Here is a 26,854-nt window from a genome sequence, read left to right on the forward strand (position 1 = left end):
TGGCTCAAGTGCTAGAGTGCCTGCTCCGCAAGCCCAAGGCCTGAGTTCAAACCCCAGCACTGCAAAAAAGAGAAAAGGAAAAATCCGGCAGAATACTGCTTGTTATGAATGTGTATAAGTAAGCATTTGTTTGAACCTCTATTTTCAATTCTTTGGGGTGTACATACCTCAGAGTACAATTATGCTGTCGTATGGTAATTCCATGTTTGACTTTTTCAGGAACTCATAATTCTTTTTATTTTATTTTATTTATTGAGTCAGGGTCTCTATAAGTAGCCCAGGTTGGTTTCTGTTTCCCAAGTGCTGGAATTACAGGTGTGCAACACCATGCCTGGCTTAGGAACCTGTAACTCCTTGTTTTGTTGGCATAAGTTGACTGCATAGAGGGGTTTCGTTGTGACTTTTGCATATGGCACATATTGGACTTTGATCATATTCACCCCCTCTGTTATTCTTTCTTATGCCTTCCTCTCTCTCCTCCCTCTTTCATGGTTTTTAGTGGGTTTCATTATGCTATTTAGGAACCCATAATTCCTCTTTTTGGCATAAATTAATTGTACAAAGGGGTCTTATGGACTGGAGGCATGGCTGAAGTGGTAGAGCACCTGCCTAGTAAGTGTGAGGCCCTGAGATCAAACTCCAGCCCCTCCCCCACCAAAAAAGGAGGGAGGGGTTATTTCCACATTCGTATATTGGTATTGTGATCAAATCCCCCCCTCTATTACTGTCTCTTAGCCCTCTCCCTGTTTTTAATGGATTTTAGTCTTTAGTGGATTTTATTACTTCATAATTCTTTTTGTTGGGGGGGAGGGAATAGGGTTTGAACTCAGGGCTTTACCTTCTCCCTCCCCATCAGCGACTGTCCTAGTCAGTGCCCTCCACCAAGCCTGCCTCATGAATTTGTGGTGATCCTGGTGTCACATGGACATACTGAGTGCATGTGCCCCTTCCCAGGAGCCTAGCTGAGCACAGACCCTTGTGAGTGACACTGGAGCAGCTGGGGTCCCTCTTCCCCTAGACTGGGTCTCCAGAGTGGTCCATCTGCAGAGAGCAGAGCAGACATTGTCCCCAGGGTCAGCCCAGCAAACCCTGCCTCTCTCTCCCCAATGGCCTCATGGTGTGAATGAATCCTTGATGTCCTTGGTCATCTGACATCTCTGAACTTTGGCCCAGGCCTCACTTCTCCTCTCCTCCTCCCCTCCTCCTTCTCTCCCCTCCCCCAGTGGCCTCTCATCTGCTAGGCAGGCGCTGTACTACTTGAGCCATGGCCCCAGCTCGTCACCTGTCCTCCCTTTGGCTCTGTAATCACCTGTACTTTGAGGGACGCCTCCTTGCCTAACACCAGCCAGAACAAATCTCTCCACCTCCGATAGCACCTTGCATATAGCAGCCACACACTCACAATTCTGTCCGGTCTTATGCAGAATTCATGGTTGACAGTGAGCTAGAAAAACTTTATATACATTCCTTGCTGGGTTATTTTAATAATTTAATGACAGCTTGGGTAAAGTAGCTTAGTACATTAAATTCTCCCACTTTTTTTCCCATCATAGTCCTCTGAATTATGAGCTTCCAAAAGAGAACCGTGTTTTACCAGTCTTCCTGTTTCTGGATGATTCCGTGCCTTTCCCAAAACTGCTACCTAATCACCTTCTGTTGATTGAATTAGTGGGAGAGCAAAAATGAATGAACAGCTATATCTTCGGATTATTTGAAATGTGTTGTATTAAGAATTAATGTCTGATGGAGATCACCCTTGGTGAGAAGGTCAATTTCAACTGCAGGCCATCGAAATATTGCATGTCACCCAGATACATTTTCCAATGTGACATTGTGTAATTGAAACAGTGAGGGTGTGGTTCTCAGTTTTTAACAGAATGCTCAAATGTTAGTGAGCAAATGCTCCAAGATTCTCAAATTCACAAAAGTACATGTAGGGGCTGGTGGGGTGGCTCAAGCAGTAGAGCACCTGCCTAGCAAGTGGGAAGGCCCTGAGTTCAACACTCCAGGACCACCAAACATATTTAATAGAAAACTGAATTGCATAGAGTCTCATCTCTGTCTGAGATGAATGATTGTAGCAACTTACTCTGTTGTCAAATTACCAGGCTTCCGACAGCGCTGGCAGCTCAAGCCTGTAATCCTAGCTACTTGGGAGACTGAGTTTGGGAGAATCGAGGTTCAAGGCCAGCAAAGGTAATTAGTTCATGAGACCCCCATCTCCAAAATGGGCTGGAGGTATGGCTCAAGTGGTAGAGCACCTGCTTTGCAAGCGTGAGGCCCTTAATTCAAAACCCAGTCCCGCAAAAAAAAAGAAAGAAAAAGCATGTGAATTAAAGTAAATATTCAGAACAGAGTGCACTTAATTAAAGAGAGCATTCTGTATAAAAGCAAAGGCTATGCCTGGCATGGTTGTGCATACCCATAAACCCAGTACCTGGGAGTCTGAAGCAGGAAAACAGAGAGTTTGTGGTCAGCCTGGGCTACATAGTAAGACCCCCTCCCCAAAACAAAAGAAGAAAAACAATGACAAACAAACAAGCAAATAAGAAAAGCAAAGGGCTTGATGTGGGAAGAGCCTCCTGCACCGGTTGGGGAAATGGTGGGGGTAAGATACATCGTGGGCAGGGGTGCAGTCCTCCTGGCTTAAGTTGTATTTGTGGTCTCTTTCAGGGAGGCAGTGAGTAAAGGGGTCCCTGTCCTGAAGGAGGGGCCATGGCCTTCATGTTGCTCACCCGGCGGCTAGCCTGCAGCCTCCAGCACTCCTTCCGCCTCCTTGTGCCAGGTAAGCCCTGGGGTCTCACCAAGCCTGGTCCTAATGGAGCCACAAACCAGACTAGGGACTCCTGGGTTGAAGAATCATGGGGTCAAAAGGACTTGCCAGCCAGTAACTCTGGGGCTGCCCCACCACCCCTCATAAAGCTGTCCTCATGGCTACCCCCTTCCCATCTTCCATGTCCACCGCTCTCTCCTGTCTGCAGGTGGACAGTTCTGCAGGTGGTGGGAGGGGAGGGAGCCACCCTGTCTGCTCAGAGGTGGTGACCTCCCAGTCCGAAGGGCCCAGGGCAGCCAGGAACCAGAGGCTCACCCCTGTAATCCTGCCCACTCAAGAGGCAGAGAGCAGGAGGAGTGAGGTTTAAGGCCAGCCCAGCAAATAGTTTGAGAGACCCATCACAAAAAAAGGGCTGGTGGAGTGGCTTAAGGTGAAGGCCCTGAGTTCAAACTCCAGTACCATAAAAAAAAAAAAAGACAGGACTGTTCACTTCCTCTCCCACAGTACTGGCAGGCTTTATTTTAAACATTTAGGAATAATTTCAGCTTTTACAGACATTGCCAAGATAGTACAGAAAGATCCTACCCAGCCCCCATCTGGTTTCCTCATTGTGAACATCTCGAATACCAAGATACATTCGTCAGTGCTGAGACGCTGACCTGTGTTCTGAGTGTGCCAATTAACAAGACTGCAGGCTTGCATTTCACCTTAATGCCTTCTTCTGCCCCAGGATCCAGTTCGGGATTCCATGTTGCATTCAGCTGGCATTGGCCAGCTTTTCATCACTGTAACGAAACACCTGATGCAGGGTTCTTATCAAGTAAACAGGTTTATCTAGCTCACAGTTCTGTAAAATAAAGGTTCAAAAGATAGTGAAGGCTCAAGCAAATGTCCCCATGGCTGAGGGCAGATGGTGGACAGTGATGGTAAGAATGCATGGAGCCACAGGGCACACTACAGTCAGGAAGCGGGGAGAGCTGGGCAGGGCCAGGCTTGTTCTTTTTATAACAACCCTCCCTAAGAGTTACCATAATCCCTTGTGAGGGCAGCACCACAATGACCTAAAGACCTCCCATTAGGCTCCACCTCATAAAGGTCCCACCCACTCCCAATAGTACCACGTGGGGACCAAGTTCCCCACACCTGACCCTTTGTGAGGACATACTGGAACCATAGCATCCTGTGTCCCTTGTTCCCACTGGTCTGTGTTAGTTTCTCAGTCTTTCCTTGTTCTTGACCTTGATAGTTCGAGGAATAACAAATGGATTTTAAGATCTTGGTTTTGTTTTGCTTATTTGTAAGAGAGGCATCTTAATACTTACCCATAATTACTTTTTTCTTTTTCTATCCAAAATTATGATAAAATTAACCCAAACCAGAAAGACCCTGGTGTGTCATGTTCCAAGTAGGAGAAGTCCTCAGCCTCAGTGATTCCATCATCCCGTAATTAAAGCTGTGGAGCACCTGCTGGGTACCACAGGCTCCTGGATGTAGAGGATGCACTCCCGAGAAAGGAGATGTTAGCTGGGTGCCAGTGGCTCACACCTGGAATACCAGCTGTTTGAGAGGCTGGGGCCAGCCTGGACAAACAGTTCTCAAGACCCCATTTCCAAAAATAATCAGAACAAAATGGACTGGAGCTGTGGCTGAAGTGTAGAGCACCTGCTTTGTAAGCACAAAGCCCTAAGTTCAAACCCTGGTTTCACCAAAAAAGAAAAAGAAAGGAGATGGGCTCTTGTGGAGTTCCTGCCTGGAGAATGTGCGGTATTACATTTTGAGGTCATCCTTAAGGTCATGTGAGTCCTCCCAAGGAGATAGCAGTCCCTAGATTAGAATTTGCATGATTGGGCTACTGGCTTCATTGCATGTTAGACCAGTCTGCTCCAAGCTTCAGTGCTCTCATCAGGAAAGTGAAGAGTAGTAGCAGCCTGCCCATTTCACAGATTTCTGACTCGGAAGAAATGGCAAATGTGAAAGTGCGTCCTTTCTATTTGCTATAAGGTGGGAAGTGCCCTGGCTCCCATTTTATAGACATAGACATGGAGACCCACACCCAAAAAAAAAAAAAAGGAAATGGATAAGTCACTGAGTTCTTTACCTGCGCATTTTCTTGACTGAAATTGAATCTTTTTTGACACACTTGTGACAGACTTAGAAAACCAAATAGTGAAACTTTTAATTTTTTTTTTGGCCTTCAATTTGTCTTATCTAGTATACAACATAGAACTGGTTTTTTTAAAACGCTAAAACAGTGTTGGCAAAGATTTAGGAACCATGTGGCTCTCATACACGATCGCTAGGCAAGTAGCAACAGGGAGGTGGCTGTAAAAGGATGGAAATTATTGCTTACTTTTTTGTGGTGTAGGGGTGTGAATTCAGGGTCTTGGGCTTCTAGGCAGGTGCTGGACCCCTTGAGTCACATGTCCAGCCAAAAAATAACTGCTTTCTTTTAACCCATCTGGTTCTTCCCCCAACTCTAGAAAGCAAATGAAACCAAGACACAGAAATTAAGTAACTTGCCCAGAGTTAGCAGATGGCTGAGCCAAGACTTCAGGCTAAGCCAGTCAGGCTCCAGGGCCTGCCTAGCTACTTTGGTCATCGGTCACCATGTAACAAATAACCCCAAATTTAGCAGCTTAAGATAAAACATGCTAATGCGTCACAGTCCCTGTGAATTGGCCGTCTGGGGTGGCTCAGCTGGAGCCTCTGACTCAGGGTGTCTCCTGAGGGTGCCATCCCGCTGTTAGTGGGGCTGTGGTCCCACCTGAAGGCTCAGCTAAGAGATGGGAGGATTCACTCCCAATCTCCCTGTCGTGGCTGTGGCTGGATTCAGTTCTTTGGGACTGTCAACCAGAGGCCACGCTCAGCTCCTTGCTGTGTGGACTGCACAGAGCAGCTCACAACATGGCAGTGCTTCCTTAGAGTGAGAGAGGGGAGCGCCCAGAACAGCGGCCACCGACTGCTCCTATCCCACTCGGTTTAGGTGCTTCTCTATGGTGTCTCCACCTGTCCATCACTGTGAGGCTGTGGAATGTGACCAGAGTTAATGGCCTAAGAAAGTGACTCTTGCCATGTGCTGGTGACTCCTGTCTGTAACCCTAGCTGCTCAGGAGGAAGAGATTAGGATTTTGGCTTGAAGCTAGCCCAGGCAAATAGTTTGTGAAACCCTATCTCAAAAACAAACATCACAAAAATAGGGCTAGTGGAGTGGCTCAAGGTATAGGCCCTGAGTTCAAGCCCTAGAACTGCAAAAAGAAAAAAAAAGAAAGTGACCCCATGACATCCTTTCATACAAAAAAAAAAAATCAAGTGTGGCCTGGAGGTTCACACCTATAATACCAGCACTCTGGAGACCAAAGAACAAGGATCACCAGTTTGAGGCCAGGCTGGGCTCCATAGTGAGTCCCAGTCCAGGCTCAGCTACATATCAAGACCCTGTCTCAAAAAAACAAAAATAAAAGATAAACAAACAGAAGACCATTTGTCTCGTACAGTATTGTGAGGATTAAATGGAATAACCATTTAATAGTAACCGTGTAAACTGTTTGGGATAATTCCTGGGATGTTCACTACACATGTTCAATACATACTGGACACCTGCTTGTGTGACTTGAAATGACAGACTCGAGGAGGACTGGGGCGTGGCTTAGGTGGTCAAGTGGTAGAACATCCGCCTACCATGTGTGAGGCCCTGAGTTCAAACCCCTATACCGCCGACAGAGAGAGAGAGATCCGAGGACAGGTCTCCTTAATCCATCAAACTGTGCTCTGTTCTCTTGTGGGGTATGACATTATGTAGCACCATTAAGAGAACATTTATTGAGACTGGTATATGGTTCTCTTTCTCTATTAAAATATTGAAACATGAGAGCTAAAATAAAAGTATTGGAGTTGCATGGACCTGGTTCCATTGTGGCTCTGCAACTGGCTAGCTGTGTAACTTTGGAAAAGTCACTTACCCTCTGTGATCTGTAAAATGGGAGGGACACAACTCTCACAGCTGAAGCAGCGGGTGGCAATTTGTGTGGGAAAGGCCACCTAGCACATAGTTGAAGCTTATTCTTATTGGTTTCCCCACTCTATTCCCCTCCCCTCATTTGTCACGGTGCTGGTTATTGAACCCAGGGCCTCATATAAGCTAGGCAAGTGCTCTACCACTTGAGGTACACACCCAGCGCTTTTGTTTTTATTTTGTTTTTGTTTTTCAGTACTAGGGTTTGAACATAGGGCCTCACACTTTTCCCAGGCTGGCCTGTAAATTGTGATCCTCCTGCCTCCACCTCCTGAATAGCTAGTATTACAGGTGCACACAACCACACCCAGCCTTACTTCTTTTCCCTCTAATACTAGGGATTGAACCCAGGACCTTGTGCTTGCTAGGCAAGTGCTCTACCACTTGAGCCACACCCCCACCCCTTTTTAATAACACTGTTCCCAACAAACTCAACAGGCTCTGGTTTTCAGGTCTCTGCCCAGCAGTCTTTGCCCTCCTCTACCCACCGCTCTCAGGACACGTGGTGGGAAATGATACAGTTCTTAGAACATCTGCCTTGCACCTGCCCTCAGCATCCCTTGTCTCGAGTCTCATTGGTCGCAGTTCCCAGAAGCCAGTTGTCACCCTCTCCACCACCTCGCTGGCTGCCTAGCTCCTGTTTGTCACAGTCCTCCTAATTGTACCTCCACATGGCCCCCCACACCCCATGTGTTATCTTAGGACCCACAAGCCGTGCCCATATTCTCACGGTTCCCTGTATTTCCACTGTCCAATCCCAAGAAGTCTGATCACCACAATGTGACACCAGGATGTTTTCTGGAGAAAAGAAAGAACTTCTGTGCCCTCCTTGGAGGACAGCTAGTTGGTTTCTAATTTCTCACCTTCCCCCTTGGCTGACATCGACACCAGATGGCACAGGTGAAGAATCGTTTTTGTTGGAATACATACCTCTGTTCCATGCAGATCTCACTAATCAGTGTTGTCCCAAGACTCTGCGTTCTGGCCAGCTTGAGAGGAGCAGCTTAGTGTGAAAAGTTCCCTGCCCTTTAATTCTCATCTAATGGAGTGATGCTAGGACGCCCTTTTAAGGATCAAACGGAAGAAAACAAAAGCTGTTTTCTTCATCTTTAAGTAAGTGTAGTGCTGTATTTTAACTGGGCTTCAAGATATATCACTTCAAAAGGCTACATTGTGTTGTATAATTAATTCAGAAACTTGATACCCAAAGCAATTGTAGAAAATTAAGAATAAATTTAAATATGCTTCCTAAAGTAAATAAACAAATATGCTTTCTAAAATCATAGGACTTTGCACAGTTTGACAAGCTGTGTGTGTGTGTGTGTGATGTGATGTGATGTGAAATCTTGGCACATTTACTTTTGTTTATTTTTTCTGTGCTCAGGATGGAACCCAGGGCCTCAGACATGGTAGGCAAGTGCTCTACCACTAAGCCACAACCCAGCCCTTGATATGCTTTTGCTTTAAACCTCTCTGAGCCTTAGTTTCCTCTCCTGTATAATAGAGACAAAGAGATGATAGATGATAGATAGATAGATAGATAGATAACAGATGGGCAGATAAATGGATGATGATTGGATAGATGGATGGATAGATGGATGGTTAGGTGAATGGCTAGGTGGATGGCTAGGTGGATGGATAGATGGATGGTTAGGTGAATGGCTAGGTGGGTGGCTAGGTGGATGGCTAGATGGATGGATAGATGGATGGTTAGATGGATGGATAGATGAATGGATAGATGGATGGATAGATGGATGGTTGGATGGATAAATGGGTAGATGGATGGTTGGATGGATAGATGGATGGTTAGATGGACAGATAGATGGATGGATAGATGGATGGATAGGTAGATGGATATGGATAGGTGGATGGTTAGATGAATGGTTAGATGGATGGATAGATGAATGGATAGATGGATATGGATAGGTGGATGGTTAGATGAATGGTTAGATGGATGGATAGATGAATGGATAGATGGGTAGATGGATGGTTGGATGGATAGATGGATGGTTAGATGGACAGATAGATGGATGGATAGATGGATGGATAGAGGGATGGGCAGAGGGATGGTTGGATGGATGAATAGATGGATGGTTGGATGGATAGATGGATGGCTAGATGGACAGATTGATGGACGGATAGATGGATGGCTAGATGGATGGCTAGATGGATGGTTAGATGGACAGATAGATGGATGGATAGATGGATGGATAGGTGGATGGATAGGTGGATGGATAACATATATATTATATTCTCTAAATTCTATATGACAATGAAATCACCCATGTGATTTATCTAAAGTGTCTATTGGCCCCTACTTTGCAATCCCAGGGAAAGGAGCTAACGTCACCCACCTGGCACACATGTCCCGGGAAGGTACAGACAAACAGTGATGTGAAAGGGGTTTCGAGTGGACACTGTAAATCCAGACATGCTTCTCTGGGGTCCATCACAGCTGGTTTTCACTCGGGGATGAACCAGGCTTGGGCTTGAGGCCACCTTTGTGTTTCAGTCACATGCCAAGCTAACACGTCTCATGGGGTTAAGCTCCCTCTGTGAGAGTATTGCTCTGTGCAAAATGTGAAATGAGTTTCAGACTAATGATTTGTGACCAGAATTTTTTTTAACAACAAAAAAAGTCTGCTAAAACCACCTTAATTTAGAAATTTGATTATTCCTTCATGGAAAGTGGGGGTGTTACTGTTCTCCTCCTCCTCCTTCTCTATTTTTTTTTTTTTTGTAACAGGAACACACTATGTTGCTCAGGCTGACCTTCAACTCCTGAGTTAAAGGAGTCTTGACTCCTGCCCAGCTTTCCTCCTGGGAGACTTTGATCGCCACAACTGTGGATAGGTGCACCTGTCATCTAGTGGTCAGAGGTCAAAGAGGCTGCTGAGCATCCTACAACATATGGACAGTAAAGAATTACCAAACCCAAGCCAAGATCAGAGGCTCATGCCTATAATCCTAGCTACTCAGGATGCAGAGATCAGAAGGATTACAGCTCGAAGCCAACCCAGGCAAATAGTTCTCCCAAGACCCTATCTCAAAAAAATCCTTTACAGTAAAAGGCTGGTGGAGTGGCTCAAGGTGTAGTTCAAACCTCAGTACTGAAAAAAACAACAAATAATTTAAAAAAGAATTATCAAGCCCAAATGCCAGCAGTGTCAAGGTTGAGAGTCTCTGGTCTATACATATATTTGGACTAAATTTTTACAAAATTTGGACAATTTCATAATTTGATCTTTTGTATGCTAATACAGTGGATATCTTTCCGTGTCTATAAATACTCAAAATGTCTACTTCAAAACAATGGGTGCAGAATATTCCAAGCAACAGTTGCTATGTCTTGTTTTTACTTGGCCACCCTCCAGGGTTGGATGTATAGGTTCTTTTCCCCTTTGCTGTTCTTATAGAATATAATAATATAGAATATTATAGAAAATATTATGATGAATATTTTTGACCTACATCTTTGTGTACTGACCACACTATTTTCTTAGGGTAAATCCTTCAAAATGAAATGCTCAGGGCTGGGGTCGTGGCTCAAGTGGTAGAGCGCCTGCCTGGCAAGTGTAAGGGCCTGAGTTCAAACCCTAGTGCTGCCAAAAAGAAGAAGAAGGAGGAGGGAGAGGGAGAGGAGGGGGTAAAAGGGGAGAAAAACAAGAGGAAGGAGGAGAAGAAATTAAGTGCTCAGCCGAAAGGAACAAGCTGACATCTGCTCACTCTCACACCACTAGGATGGAGCATGCCTGTTAGGCTACAACCTCACTAATGCTGTCCTCTCCCGTTTTTTAACCTGCACTGTCCTATAGTGCTAGGTCTGCGACACAATGGTGGTGGTCTGGCCAGGACACCGCCTCTCTTAGGGACCTGGGGCATCTGTTAGGACCGATCCTCACTGTCTTCCTCACTGCAGGATCCAGACACATCAGTCAAACCGCAGCCAAAGTTGACGTTGAGTTTGATTATGACGGACCTCTGATGAAGACAGAAGTCCCAGGGCCCAGATCTCTGGTGAGTCAAGCACACCTGAGTGTTTTGTTTTGAAAAAAAGAAAATGCCACCCAGGAGGCAAGAGCTCAGGCGCTGTGGTGTTAGCTGCTTCTATAACCTCTCTCCTAGATGTCTGGGACTAAAATAAACTGAGCCATTCTGCGAAAGAGGGAAAGGCTTCAAGGGAGAGCTGTCCCTCCTCTGGAGCCACGATAATGACAGAGGCCTCAGAGCACAAAGCATTCAGATTGCTCTCGAGTTTAGGGCTGACAAGGGTGGGGCAGGCAGCTCTGTTGGGCTCACCTGTCTGCCTGGGGGATGACAGCTGGCTGTTGGCCGATCCAGCTGAGGGACTTCAGTCACTGCAGTGACCTGGCTGTGCTCCATGTGTCTTTCATCCTCTAGGACACTGGACTGGACTCATCCTCATCCTGCTATGCCCCTGAGGCAGAGGCACCACACGGGCTCTTTAGTGCTGCCACCTCACTCTGTTGGTCAAAGCAAGTCCCATGGTTTCCTGAGTCCAGAGTCCAGGGCTGGGGCAGAACATGCAAGAAACAGTGGAAGGACATAGTGGTATCACATAGCCTAGGGCCTAGGTAGCCAAGACTCTTGACCTTGACCTTGAAGGATAAGCACCAGTTTAACAGGAGGAGAGCATTCTATGCTGGGCAAGAAGGGAACAGTGTAAACCTTTTGAGCTTAGCATGATGGTGCATGCCTGTAATCCTAGCACTAAGGAGACAGGAAGATTCTGCAACTCTTTTATAAGTTCACAAATCTTCATACTAATGCATCGACTGGTTATTTGGAATAGCGTTTGACTAACAAAAAGAGATTTCTCGTGCATACTCCTGTTGGGGGTGGATTCTAATTTTTTTTTTTTGGTACTTTAATTTTTTTACTTTTAGTATTGTTGCACTGGGGGTACACTGTAACATTTACAAAAGTTCTTACAAAATATCATAGTTGAATTTCACCCTCCATCATTCTCCTTTATCCTTCCTCCCTCCCGGATTCTAATTTAATAGGAATAAAATACTTGGAATAGCTTCCCATTTTTTTCCTTAATATTTTACATTTTTGTGTGGAAATATATAATTGTATGATGCTAATTGCTAAGGCCAATAGGAAAAGGGGACCAGGAACTAGAGAAAAGGTTAGATCAAAAAGAATTAACCTAGAAGGTAACACCCACACACAGGAAATCAATGTGAGTCAATGCCCTGTATAGCTATCCTTATCTCAACCAGCAAAACCCCTTGTTCCTTCCTATTATTGCTTATACTCTCTCTACAACAAAATTAGAGATAAGGGCAAAATAGTTTCTGCTGGGTATTGAGGGGGGGGAGCGGGAGGGGGTGGAGTGGGTGGTAAGGGAGGGTGTGGGGGCAGGGGGGAGAAATGAACCAAGCCTTGTATGCACATATGAATAATAAAAGAAAAATGAAAAAAAAAAAAATAAAAAAAAATAAAGTTTACTTTATGTTAATTATTTTGGGAGCTGAAATCTTTGTAATATCAAAGCAATTAGTTTCTTTTTCTTTATTTGGTGGCACTGGGGATTGAACCCAGGGCCTCACACATGCCAGCAAACACTCTACTTGAGCCACAGCTCTTTCATTTGTATTTTTAGAAATTTTTACTAGCATAACATAATTGTACAAAGGAGTTTCATTGTGATATTCGATCAAGTTCACCCCATCTATATATACTTGGGGAGGAAGGGGAAGCGGGAAGACACCATCTCAATAACTCTGCCCAGGATGGTGTTGAACTCAAAATCCTTCTGCCTCCACCTCCAAGTGGCTGGGATGACAGCTCTGTGTCACCATGCCCACCTCAAAGCAACTAGTTTTGCACTCCTAATTTCTGTATAGAATTGTACAGTTTATGGAATGTTTGTATTGAAATTATAAGTGATTCTTTGATACACAAATTAATATTTCAGTTGATATTATTTCCTAATGAAGTGTTAAAGCCATTTTAAAAAAATAAAAAGCAAACCCACTGACTTTTTGTTTAGGATTTTTGGGGGGAGGGCAGGATTGAGACAGAGTCTCACTATGTAGCCCAGACTGGACTCAAACTCATGATCCTCCTGTCTCAGCCTCTCAAGGGCTGGGATTATAGGTGTGTACCCCAGGACTGACTTGAACAGTTGACTGTATAGACACTAAAAAAACACTTTCAGTTTAAAGTTCTTATTCAATATTGGTTTATCTTTATCTTCCAGGTATGTGACTCTCCAGTCTGTTGTACTTGGAATTTAACTAGATAGTAGAATAGTTTCCTGCCAACTTCTTATATCATGTCATTTAAAAATATTTATAATATTGATGACCAGCTGGTAAACTATCAAGCTATTGGCAAGAGAGTAAAAAGAAAGCCCCAAGAGTTGGGAACACATGAAAGATTTTTAAGCTGCTTTGGCAAGAGTGTGTGGTTGCTGTAATGCTTGTTTTGTGCTTGTCTGCAGGAGTTGATGAAACAGCTGAATATAATTCAGGTATGTGGGGGTGACGAAATGTTCCTGCTACTGCTTCTTTTTTGCTGCTTAGTCGAGGGAACAATGCCTAATCTGTTCTCACTCTTTAAAAAAGCGTACTTGAGGGGCTGGTGGAGTGGCTCAGGTGGTAGAGCGCCTGCCTAGCGAGCATGCAAGTCCTGAGTTCAAACCCCAGTACTGCAAAAAGAAAAAAAAAAAAAGTGCTTGACTTTTATTCTAAACCTTTTTTCTAATTTCCCTTGTGAATTCTTCTTTGACCTGCTGGCTCTCTGTGTGTCGTTTCATTTCCACATTTCTGTGAATTTCCCAGATTTCTCTCTGTTACTGATCCCTAGCTTCATCCCATTGTGGATGGAAAATATCTCATGGGATTTCAATCCTTTGAAATTTATTGAGCCTGTTTTATGACCTAACCTCTGGTCTGTCCTGGAGAAAGTTCCATGTGTTCTTGGGCTGAATGTGTATTCTGCTGCTATTGGGTGGAGTGGATTACATGCATGTGCCACCAAGCATGAGTCCTATAGATAGTGTACAGTTGGTTCTTTGTATCCAGTTTGATAATCTGTGACTTTTAATTGGATTGTTTAGTCCATGCATAGTTAATGTTATTATTGATATGATTGGATTTGTGTCTACTGTTTTACTTTTTGTTCTATATATGTCTCTTTTTTCTCCTCTGTCCCTCTTTTACTATCTCTTTGTTGTTGCTTTGTTTTATTTTGCTTTCATGTGTGAATTAAGTGAATATTTTCTCATGTTATATTTTCATTTGTTTAATGATTCTAGTTTCCTTCATGGCTTCTCTAAGGTTTGCCACATATATTTTAACTTCTCAGAATGTACTTCAGACTTATATCTCAACCTTTTTTGTTGTGATATATAAAACACATATGGAAAATTTCACAGAACACAAAAATCACAACTTAATGAACTATTATAAAGCAAGCCACCCATATACTTACTCCCAGACAGCACCCATAGAGATCCCCTATGTCCAAGGAATGGGCAGGACAGGGTTCACTTCATTGACTTGAGGTTTAAGTGAGCCTGAGCCAGTGTCCTCTTCCCCCAAGAATGCAGAAGCCGTGCATTTCTTCTGCAACTATGAAGACAGCCGGGGCAACTACCTGGTGGACGTGGATGGCAACCGCATGTTAGACCTTTACTCCCAGATCTCTTCTGTCCCCATAGGTAAGAGCTGGAAAATGGGTCCCTGAAAGGCTCCTCTTTCCCCCTCTTGTCATGACCACAGGTTATAGATCTTCCTCCTTGAAGCCTTCCTGGGTGTTGCCGGCCACAGAACAAAGGGAAGAAATAAGTAATGTGTACAGGTTGTGTGGTTCCTAATGGATCTTCTTTCATTTATTCCTCCCCTAAGCCCTACAAGGTGAATGTGTGTTCATATACCCATTCTGCAGATAGGTAAAGAAATTTTAGAGAGGTAATGTAGCTTGCAAAGCCATCACAGTTTGGGCATGGACCCAAGTTGGTGTAACCATGGTGCCCACAATATCAATGTCTAGTTAAGGTGATTCTCTACTCACAATATCGATGTCTAGTTGGGTTTCCTGGAGGAAGAGGTAAGGCAGGGACTCTCGGGTAACTTGTCTACTGAGTGAGAGAGCTCAGGAGGAAGGGAAGTCACAGAAACAGCACAGGGCAGACGGTGAGGTCCCAGCTGGAGACTGTCCACAGCCTGGTCCCACCAGGACCTGGGGGAATTGAGTTACCCCACCCGCCCCCCCCCCCCCCGAGCTGGTCCCAGATCAAGGCAAAGGGACTAGACTTTCTGCACCTCTGTGCCAGTCATTGCCTCTCAGCTGCTACAGGAGAGAATGTGTGTCATCTCCCAGCAAAGCAGCCGCCTCCGTGCATCTAGGGTGATTTCCAGAGGAGGAGGCAGCTGGAGCCATTTTCGGCCAATGCACAGCAGCTGGGATATGAATGACCTGGCTGGGAAAATGACCTTGGTGGGATGCCAGCAGCACCTGCTTCCCCAAGCTCACCTCCTGGCCACACAGAGTGGATAAGGACAACGGGACAGGCAGGGTTAATTTGGAAGTGTGATCACTATTGTTTGCAACTTGGATGGTTAATGTCTCTAGTTGACGTTTGACAAGATGATACCTGGCTGCATCCAGTGGTCAGCAGGCTGTGCCTGATAGAGCTGGTCATTTTGCACATGATGCTGCTTTGTTTGCCGCAGAGGGCACGTGGGTGTTCTGTACTCCCCATCAGCAGCTCTGGGATCTTCCCCTGAGACCCAATCTTAGGCGTCCACTCATCCTCCATCTCCCCAGCCCAATTCCACACACCTATTTAATTCCCGTTCCAGTGTGATCAGACAGCAGATGACTCATTCTTTGAGGGGAAGTTCCTCATTCAGGGGTGCCTCAGGCTTTGAAGGTGTTTTGGATTCAAAGACATAAAACCCTATCTCCCCTTTGTGATGGTGCGGAAGGGACCAGCTCTCAAGTTATCATGAGCTCGAATCCTAGCTCCATCTATTAGCCATGATCACAGGACCCACATGCTAGGGCTCCCTCATCTGAATCCCTGGCCCTGTGTGTACAGACATGAGGAGGTTAGGCCTTCTGCATTTGTTAAAAGACTAGAAGTTCTAAAAGTTCTCTTTCTGGCCACCTTTTCTCCTGTATCTATAGTCTTTGAGGTGATTTTGTCATTGTTGTTTTTGGGTTTTTGAGACAGGGTTTCACTATGTGGTCCAGGGTGGCCTAGAACTTGTAGTCCTTCTGCCTCACCCACCCTAGTCAGTGCTGGGATTACAGGCATAAGCCACTGCACCTGTCTATTTTTTAAGCTAATACTCACTGAAAATATACTAGATGCCTAAGTGTCTCCCACGTTATCACATTAAATGGCCATAACAGTCCTCTACCAGGGTCATTTCACCTCATCTCCAGCTTGTATCATTCCAAGTTTCAGGAGGTCATGGGTCTGCCCAGTGGGTACAAGAAATCCAAGGCCACGCCAGGATATGGGGCAGTGACTCTGTCTCTACACCCGACTCTTTGTAAGCATCACAGACACCTGCCCTGCAATGGCACGGGGTGGGGACTCCCACAGCATCCAAGCCCGGGGTGGCATTTCCCTGGTCAGGATGACCAGCTCTGCTTTTATGTCTGCCTCCTGCATCTGAAGTTTAGTGACATTTACCTGGACCACGCTTATCTACCAAGGCAGAAAAGTCATAAACACCCAGGCAGCTGATAAGGAGCCAGAACCTAAAGCTCTCTGGCTAGAAAACAGTTGGAAAGACCCAGGCTGTGTTTGTTCTGAGTGATGAGTGCTCTCCAGCCTTGGACCCAGTGAGCCTCAGGGTGGGGTAGAGAAGGAGCTGGAAATTTTAACTCTCTCCTCATGGCCCCCTGATTCAGCTCCCCACCCATCCTCCTCAGCAGGTGATCCTACCAAGGAGAAAGTCTCCCCTGGGTGGTCCTGGGTCTCTAATACCTGTCTAAACTTGCTAATCTCTTATTATGGAAGAGAACTGGCCCCAGGCTCAGAGCCTTGGGCAGACACCATCAAAGAGTGTTCCCTCTGCATTCAGCTTTTAGCCCCCGGGATATAAAGTGTCCTTTCAAAGTAAGTATTTCAATTAAAAAGGGAATTGGTTTAAAGGGAAGGGAAAGGAAGGGGAGTGGAAGGAAAGGGAAAGGAAGGAAAGGGGAGGGGAGGTGAAGGGGAAGGAAGAAAATAAATACAAGGTATGTGTCTTAGCTATTGGGGCTTCTGTGACAAAATGGCCTAGACTAACAAGCTTAAAAGCAAAACACATTTATTTCTCATAGTTTTGGAAGCTGGGAAGCCTAAGGGCAAGACACTGGCAGATCCAGAGTCTGAGGAGGGCCCACCTTCTAATTCATAGATGCTGCCTTCTCAAAGACTCCTTATGGCGGAGGCTTACAGACAAGCTTGCTTGGCCTCTTTTTTTAAATTGATGTACATTAAGTCACACATAGTGAGGGGACCATCATTCCATTCCCATCCACGAATACAATGTACTTTGATCATGTGCACCCCCTTTCTCCTTCTTATCCCCCTCCTCCCCTCTTCCCCTCCTCTTCCACCTCCCTAGCAGTCCTCCCCCTTCCATGACTTTGGGGGGCCTGTTTTATTAGGGCACCTCTCCCTTTCTGACAGCCCCACCCTCATGACCTAATCACTTCCCAAAGCCTCCCCCACAACATTCCTAACATCACCTTGGGGGGTGGGATTTCAACATGAGATTTGGGGGACAAACACTGAGACCATCGCAGTATGTATGATAAACATCGTGATACTTTCAGATCGGGATCCTGCTCCCCCCCATAATCCGTTGACACTGTAGTCTTTTCTCACATGAGAAGACAGTTTAAGCCAAGCACCAGTGGCTCATGCCCCTATTTCTAGCTACTTAGGAAGCTGAGATTGGGAGGATCAATATTTGAGGCCAGCCTGGGCAAAGAGTTCATAAGATCCCATCTCCAAAATAACCAGAGCAAAATGGACTGGAGATGTGGCTCAAGCAGTAGAGTGCCTGCTTTAAGTATGAACTGTTAAGTTCAAACTCCAGCACCATCCAAAAAAAAAAGGACAGTTTGAGCCGGGTACCAGTAGCTCACACCTGTAATCCTGGCTACTCAGGAGGCAGAGATCTGAAGGATCACAGTTGAAAACCAGCCCAGGGAAATGAGTTCAGATCTCAAAAAAAAAAAAAAAACCATCATAGAAGAGGACTGGTGAGTTCAAATGCCAATACCACAAAGAAAAAAAAGACAGTTGAGCTCCTGCCCACATCATTGGATCTCTACACTACTCCACTAAATTCTACTAAAATATTTTAACACTTGGTGCTTGCGTCTGGTCTCCCAACCACCATGCTTTCCTCCTACAAACCTGGCCTTCCTGCCAGGGTATTGCCAGGATCAGAAATATGTTCAGAAAGCCTCCAGCACGTCTTAGATATTCAGGAGCTAGAAGCCATCATGAAAGGAAGGGAGGATGGAGACGACTGCACACAACTGAGCCAGAATGTCCTGAACCAAACCCTGCCTCTGAGATAAAGGAGACAGGGATATTCTCTAACCTTGGACGAAACCTGCTTCTCATCTGTGTCATTGAGCTGGCTGTGCCTGACTCCCAGGGCTATTGTCAGGACTGAGAGATATTGCATACAAAGCTTTAGCAGAGAGGCTGGCCATAGGGTTAGTGCTCAATAGATGGGAATTATAATCTCGTTAGTTACATGCATGCTCTTTATTTTATGTTCTACAAGCTTGTATGTAAGGTCTGAAGTTTTTGTTTGCTCGTTTTTAAGAGAAGGTCTCACTCTGTAGCCCCAGCTGACCTTTAACTATTGATCCTTCTGCCTCAGCCTCCTGAGTACTGGGATTACAGGCATGCACCACCATGCCTGGCCCACCCTTTATTCTATGGATAGGATGCGTTGCACTCAAGCAGAACATAGTAAATACTAAGCCTAGAAAAGACAGACACACCGTGGGAGGGAGAATGAAATGGGCTTTAGATCTGGGCATGAGGCTTCCTAGAAGTGGCTGGGCCAATTGAGGGCTTTGAGGCAGAAGAATTCGGATATACAGAGGCACAAAGAAATGAGGCAGGAGGCGCAGTGTGACCTAACCCTGCAGACAAGCACGTTCATGGAATGCAAAGCTACCTGCCTGAACAGAGCACAGAGCTCAGACCCCTTTTTCATCCTCCCTTCTCTGTGCAGTGTCCAAAGTGGATTCCAAAGTCACAGGGCCACCAAAACATTGTCTAAGATCTGACTCCTCCCTCCATCAGCATTGCCAGTCCAATTCCAGTTCCGGAGAGTCCTGTCAAGACCTGGTGACCCCAGTAGAGATCCCCAAGACTCCCTCCCACTGGTCCTCTGGCCAGCAAGGGCCAGGCTCAACACAGAGCATTCTGGGAGTTGTGGAATAGCATTACCACTGACAAAGGACACGGCACAAGGAGAGGTGGAAAGGGTCGTTGTCCACCTCCACTGGCTTCAGGGGTGACAATGCCACTCCCACGGACTGAAGACTAGTGAAAGTGAGGGTGCATTCATTGGATGAGAGCTGTGATTTTAGGAAACTAAGGTCAAAAAGAAAAGAGATCCAGTGTTGAATTCTTTTTTTTTTTAATATGGGACTGGAGTTTGAACTCAGGGCTGCACACTTGCAAAGCAGGAGCTCTACCACTTGAGCCACACCTCCAGTCCATTTTGCTGTGGTTATTTTGGAGGTGGGCTGGCGTCAAACCTGGATCTTCCCAATCTCAGCTCCCCTAGGTGTCTAAGATTAAACTATTTGCTTGGGCTGGCCTCAAACCTGGATCTTCCCAATCTCTCAGTCCCCGCAGGTGGCTAAGATTAAAGGCATGAGCCAGCAGCACCCAGCTCAGTGTTGAATTCTTTTCTCCAAGAGAGACCTTGCTACCATCTTATGCTCCAACATGATGGTAACTGTCTCCCAGTTCTGACAGGGAACAACCTGAAGGGCAGTTGCTTTGCCAAGAGAGAGAGAAAACAGCTGACATCTTAGGAAAGGCCAACATGCAATGGAATCATGGAGAGACATCTTCAAACAGGCCCTGGAAGATGAATTTTAGGAGTGAGGGCGTGGCTTCAGTGGTAGAGCACCTGCCTAGCAAGCACAAGGCCCTGAGTTCCATCCCCAGTACTGCAAGAAAAAAAAAATCTAAAGCAATCTTGCTCAAATTTAACATAACTATAGAGTAAGCCTTATGGATTAGAATCTTTAAATTTGTTTTTAAATTTTATCTAGGAGGGAGCAGTGTCTTTACTGAGCCCAATACCCCTCCTCAATTCCTCTCCCACAAACAGCCATGATCATTGCTTTTTCCTCGAAAGACATTCAGTGCACTCATAAGCACATCCATACCCCATGTGTCTCCTTTTTCACTTAGCAGTAGATCACAGGGATTAGTTTAACTCAGCACAGATGACTCTCTCATCCTTTCCTGCAACTGCATAGTTACATTAAAAGGCATTTGTCTTGTGCACAGTGGCGCAGGCCTGTGATCCCAGCTGTTCAGGAGGCCAGCCTAGTCAAAGTTATTTTGGTTTGGAGACCTTATCTCAAAGCCAAAGTACAAACTAAAGGACCAGAGGCACTCACAAGGCCCTTAGTTCAATCCCCAGTACTGGAGAAAAAGAAAGTCGTTTGTCCTGTGCACGATTCATAGTTTATTTCTCTGATCCACTACTGATGGATGTCAGGTTGCTTTCAAGTCCTGGGATGGCAGTGTCACACTGAGATGCCTGTGCACAGGTCTTTAGATATATTAGTAGGATAAATTCACAGAGTCAAAGAGTATCCTGACCTTTATCATGTAACCCAGCCCCATCTGGACCATAAATGCAGTAGGCCCAGGGATCAAGCCCAGAGTGCAGGTGGCAATGCAAAGGATGAGCTCCACCTCAGCCTGTGGATCCTGGGGGAGAGAAACCAGTTCCTCACACTGGCCTGTGGGATGGACCTTGTCTAGCCCTGGCCTCCATATTTGCTTTGCCCTAGCATCTGCCTCTTCTTAGGTGTATCTGGACCAGCAGGTCCAGACCAGAGCAAGTGTCAGGACCTCCTAGGGGCTTGTTGGGCACACTGCACCCTGGGAGCTGCTGAGTTGGGGGTGAGGGACCAGGGATCTCTTTTTGTCTGTAAAGGGTAAAAGACCCTCTGGCATGTGAAGAGAGTTGTGGGGCTGAAAGGGAGGAGGAAGAGGCACAGGGAGTTCTTCAACTCAGTGCTAATCCCCTAACCCTACCTTTTTCTCCCCAGGCTACAACCACCCTGCCCTGGTGAAGCTGATCCAACAGCCTCAAAATGTGGTATGTCTCCCCATTACACAGAAAAAAACCCAGCTGTACTCATGACCACCCACAGAGTCACTGGGCAGCCTTCAGACACAGCTCATTCATGTCACACGTATTTATTGAGCTCCTACTATGTGCTAGGCACCTAGATTGCCTTGGTGACCAAAAACATACCACCCCCATTCCTGTGGAGGGGATTGATCAGCCATACACATAAGGAGAGAATTACAACCACATCTAGTGCTACAGAGAAAGGCGTTCAGTGCTGTGTAGGCATAAAATACTGGTAATAATGCTAGTGTTTAAGAAGAACGAATAGGTACCAGACCCTGTGTTTGGTCCCTAGCAGCTATAAAATTCACAAACCTGTGAAGCAGGTACCATTGTTATTCTCATTTTATATATGCGGGAACTGAGACACAGAGAGGCTAAGTGTCTGCCCAAGGTTGAACAGCTGGTCCAAATGCTGGGAATAAACCAGAAACAGCTATTTGGGGATGAAGGACATGACTCCCCAAGCCAGGGAGCATGAGGGCTTACTTGGGGAATGAAAGACTGTGGCCAGAACAGAGATAGCAAAAAAGAATCCAAGGAGGACTGGAATTAGCAGGCAGGACCACATGTGGCTTTTAGATACCACCCACAACAGGGTTTCTCAGCCTGATGACATTTGGAACCAAATCATCCTACATCGTGGTGACATTCTTGTGCACCCCAGGCCTCTACCCACTAGATCCCTGTAGCCTCCCCCTCCTCCAGTTGACCAAAAATGTCTACAGACATGGCCAAATGTCCACAAAAATGTCTACAGACATGGCCAAATGTCCCCTGGTAGGTGCAGCCACCCTGGCTGAGATCCCCCGTGATGGAGACTGAAGTCTGTCCAGAGGGTGGCAGGAAGCTGAGCTCTGAAGTGCAACACACATGCAGGGACATGCGATCCTTCTTGATGTGCTACTCAGTGAACTTCCCCTGTAACCTGGGCCATCTCAACCTTTTTTTGTTTTTCATTGGATCCCTTTAAGGAGGCTTTTTAGACATCAATTTCCTAATTCTCCTCCCATGATGAAATTTTCATAGCACCATATATTCGTTTTATTTTACTCCTGTAACAGATGACCACTGGTTTAAAACAACGCTTGTGGAAGGTAGGGGGCTGGTGAGCCCAGCTGACTACTCTGCTTAGGGTCTCCAAAGCTGAAATCAAGGGGTCAGCCACCAGGCTCTTAGCAGAGGCTCTGGGGTCATTCACTGCTGTCTCCCCTGGGCCTCTCCATCATGACACCACAATGGCAGTTTCCATCATCCTCTGCCTTCCTCTTCTACCTCTGGGATTCAGGGATCCTGTGGTTACACTGAGCCCGGCAGGAAATCTGGGATAATCTTCCTGTCTTAACCTATTAGGGACCATAATGAACTGGGCAGGATGATACACGCCTGCAATCCCAGCACTTGGGAGGCTGAGGCGGGAGGATCTTGGGTTCAGGAGCAGCTTGGGCTGCATAGCCAGCCCCTGTCTCAAATAAAAGAAACCTTTGTGACATCTTCCATGTGACACATGTCTGGTGCCAGGGATGGCATGAGGATGAGGACATGCCATCATCCTGGGGTCTGTAATTGTGCCTGCAACACTAGATATGGCCCATAGTGAGGTTTTTTTTTTTTTGTGTGTGTGGTACTGGGGTTTGAACTCAGGGTCTTCAGTGAACTTTGAGCCACTCCACCAGCCCTATTTTTGTGAAGGGTTTTTTGAGATAGGGTCTCATGAAATATTTGTCTGGGCTGGCTTCAAACCATGATCCTCCTGATCTCTGCCTCCTGAGTAGCTAGGATTACAGACATGAGCCACTGGCTCTGGCTTAAATTTTTTGTTTTTGTTTTTTGGTATACTACTTGAGCCACTCCACCAGTCCTTTTTTGTGAAGGTTTGTTTTGAAATAGCGTCTGGTGAATTCTTTGCCTGGGGCTGGCTTCAAACCACAATCTTCCTGATCTCTGTCTCCCGAGAAGCTAGGATTACAGGTGTGAGCCACCATCACCGACATTCTCCCTTTATTTATTGTCACATAAATGGAATCATGCATCATGTCTAGTTTAGTTTTGTTTTATTTGGTGGTACTGAGAATTGAACTCAGGGTCTTGCATTTGTTAGGCAAGCACTTTACCATTTGAGCCACGCCCCAGTCCTGCTCCAATTTATTTCACTCAAAATCCACATCTGTGTGATTCAGCTCTTACGTGGCTCCACGGCATCCAACTGTGCGTGTAAGTAATCAGCTTGTCCATTCGACTGTTGCTGGGCACCTGGGTGGGCTCCACGTTGGGGCTGTTAGAAGGAGCGCTGCTGTGAACTATGGAGTCTGTGTCATTGATGGGCACATCTGTGCGTTTCCACTGAATTCAGAGCTAGGAGTGGAATAGCTGGCCGTTGTGTGTGTGCATTTCCAGCTGTCGTAGATCCTGTCAGCTTTCCAAGTTGATTGTCCCAACTCCCACTTCCACCAGCAGTGTGGGAGGGTCCCCCAGTCCACATCCTCCCCAAAGCTCAGTATTATTGGAGGGTTTTCATTTCACCCAGAGAGGGACATCCATGTCCACACGTGACAAGGAGCTCGATTTCCAATAATAAATCTAAGAAAGGCAGGGAGGACCAAAACCCAGTCCGATTCAAGACCTGAGTCCTCAGCCTTAAAACTCTTTTAACTGAGCCAGGTGCCAGTGGCTCACACTTGTAATCCTAGCTACTCAGGAGGCAGAGATCAGGAGACTCACGGTTCAAAGCTAGTCCCAGGCAAATAGTTTGTGAGACCCTATCTCGAAAAATCCTTCACAAAAAAAGAGCTCAGGCAGTAAGAACACCTGCTTAGCAAGAGTGAGGCCCTGAGTTCAAACCCCAGCATTGCCCCCCCTCCCAAAAAAAAACCTTTTAACTGACAGAATTTGGGATCCTCCAAAAGAAAGAACCATCTTTCTCTCCTGATAAATGGATGGCTGTGCCCTGCTGTGTAGGAGCTTGAGGACATTCTGGCTCCAGTTAGCCGACAGATGCAGGGACTGCCACAGAGGACTCTCGTGAACTCCCTCAAGGTGACTGATGAGGCCATTTGTGGCTGGCTGGAGGCTCTGTGGATGTGTTTGCATTCAAAGCCGGCTTTGTGGTGAAACACCACCACAGATCCCAGATGCTTTGGCAGTTGGTGCTGAAGGAACGTATCAACAAACATGTCAAACACATTTGCAATGTCAGCTGACTGCAGAGGCACAGTCTTCCCCAACAACACATGACTGGGAGCCTCAGTGATTCTGATTTCCCAGATGGCACCACCTGTGTCCTGCCAGGAACTCCCCCCCACCGCCGCCAGCCCCCAGCCCCATGCGCTTCCCACCTCTCACCAGGTGAGGGCCAGTCCTAACCCTCACCTCTCCCACTTGGATCTCAGCAGCTGCCTCTCTCCAGCCATCCCTCTCACCTCCTCCAAGCTGTGCCACGCATGCATGGACCCCTTCCCAGGTCCACTGCCTTCAGGATGTGACTACAGCTCCTCTGACGCACATGCAAAGCTCTGGGGGTCAGATCCCACTTTTTGAGAAACTTCAGCCTTTTTCCTGACATCTGTTCCTTCTCTGGCTATCCGTTGAACCGCTGCTGTGTACAGAGCTGGATCTGGGGCTGGGGTTTCACGGGGGGATCGGTCTCCTATGCAGTGGTGTGAGTTGTTCTGTAGAGGGCCTGGATGGGGCTTGGTAAAAAGAGCCCCCGACGCAGCCTCAGAGAAGTGGCAGCTGACCACCACATGCTAAAAGCTAACATTTCTAGGGCATCAGGCTGATGACGCTGACTGATGACTCTTGGCTGAGGACATGCCCAGGTTGTGGGCACATTATTTTAACCTGTCCGTGGTGGTTCCTGCCAGGACATCAAAGTCCTGAAAAGGAGCTTAGCCACCCTTTTGTACCCCAACAGTACCACCAAGAACTCCAACACAGTGACTTCATGTGACTGCAAAAATGCAACACTCTCTCCCAGGTCTAAGATCTGGGTTCTGGCTCTTTGTTTGTTTGGTTTTTTGAGATAGGGTCTTGCTAAGTAGTCCAGGCTGGCCTTGAACTCATGATCCTCCTGCCTCCAACTCCCAAGGGCTAGGATTATAGGCATTCACCACCACACCTGGCTTGAGGTTGGACTTTATGTCACCAGGATCATCTCACTTCATTGCCCCCACTCTGTGCAATAATTATGGGGCATTGTATATACGCAGTCACGGACTGGAGGTGTGGCTCAAGTGGTAGAGCACCTGCTTTGCAAGGGTAAAGCCTTGAATTCAAACCCCAGTCCCACCAGAAAAAGAAAAAAAAAGTTAATGCAATGTGTATACAAGTCACATTGTCATGAAAGATGACTGCAGTCTGACTTCCCTACATCTAGAATGGGTGTCACACAGGGGGCCTGGTCTGGTAAGAAAGATGCCAGTCTATGACTTCCAAGCCTTTCCACCTGCATAGCTCTGTTCTTCAAGATGGAGCTCTGTATTCTGTGTCACTATACAGCTCCTTACAAGTACCCATGTGGACAGATGAAGACCCTGAAGCTCAGAGAAGTCAAGTGACTTGCCCAAGGCTGCACAGTCACTTAAGCCAAAGCCTGTTCTTTTCATGCTGCACTTTAAGACTGTTGAACTAGCTGGGCATGTTGGTGCATGCCTGTAATCCCAGCACTTGAGAAGCTGAGGCAGGAGGATCATGAGTTCAAGGCTAGCCTGGGCTATACAGCCTATTTCACAAAAACAAAAAACAGAAGAGAGAGAGAGAGAGAGAATGATGGTGAGGCTTCTAGAAGCCTGCCCTCATTTGATTCTGTAACCCAATGTCCCAGCTGTCTTCTCTTCTAAATGTCATGCTTTATTGAGCAAGACAATCACCCCCACATCTTTCCTGGGCCCAGATAGGCAGCCAAGCTGTCAGCCTGTCTGCCACCTCTGGGAGCCATTTCCTCTGCAGTCCAGGATGGCGGTTTGCTTCCTCCCTGTTCTCATGGTGTGCCTGAGAACAGGTCACAGCCAGAAGGAAATGCTCCTTCAAGGCCTCTACTGGCGGGCCAAGGTCCCTGGGATGTGCCTGGCAAACCTGTACACAGTTTAACATTTCTGGGTGGAGGCTGCCTGGGGTGTCTGACCAAGAATTGTTTCTGAAGCCAGCAAGTTTGCGTCTTGGTCACAGTTTTGTTGCTTCCTCTCTGTGTGTTTTGAGACAGCTCTCTGGTCCTCAATTTCCCCAGCTCTACAACAGGGAGGGTCAACCTTCTCCTGTACTTATCCTTAGCCCACATGGATGGTCCCAAAGCAAGAAAGTGACAGTGACATGAATCGGTCACAATTTTTAGTGGCCCAAGTCAAGGCCCAGAGACAGTAGGAGAGTGAACTCTGAGGCCTCTCATCCTTAGTCTCCCCCAGGTAACAATGTCACTATTGGGACTAAATGTTCTTATTTTGGACTCACTTTAGATTTATAGCTTGTTGTAAAGATAAATCTGACCTCCCTTTCTCTAGCTCTCTGATAAAGCTAAGCTCACCGTGGTACATGGTGCAAATTAACACTAACTGGTGACAAGCCACATCCTTTAGTTGGATTCACCAGTCTCCTTTTGTGTTGTCTACCACTTGAGCCACAACTCCAGTCCTTGTCTTGTTGTCTTGAACACAATCCAAGATGTCACTTTTTTTT

General features: G+C 46.4%; 1 protein-coding gene across 3 annotated transcripts in view; it reads left to right on the top strand.

Annotated features, from left to right (window-relative positions):
- Positions 1 to 26,854, top strand: part of Abat (4-aminobutyrate aminotransferase) — a 98,605-nt gene that overhangs the window by 46,303 nt on the left and 25,448 nt on the right. For 2 of the 3 annotated variants that reach the window (XM_020178640.2, XM_074060455.1), the window contains exons 2-6: positions 2,674 to 2,785; positions 10,705 to 10,802; positions 13,261 to 13,290; positions 14,364 to 14,481; positions 21,099 to 21,148. In XM_020178640.2, the coding sequence (XP_020034229.1) occupies positions 2,716 to 2,785; positions 10,705 to 10,802; positions 13,261 to 13,290; positions 14,364 to 14,481; positions 21,099 to 21,148 (366 nt within the window). In that variant the 5' untranslated portion in view covers positions 2,674 to 2,715. Of the gene's footprint in view, positions 1 to 2,108; positions 2,197 to 2,673; positions 2,786 to 10,704; positions 10,803 to 13,260; positions 13,291 to 14,363; positions 14,482 to 21,098; positions 21,149 to 26,854 lie in introns of all 3 variants that reach the window. The other variant, XM_074060456.1, reaches the window with a different exon arrangement.

Source organism: Castor canadensis, chromosome 17 (genome assembly GCF_047511655.1).
Source record: "Castor canadensis chromosome 17, mCasCan1.hap1v2, whole genome shotgun sequence".
NCBI lineage: Eukaryota > Metazoa > Chordata > Mammalia > Rodentia > Castoridae > Castor > Castor canadensis.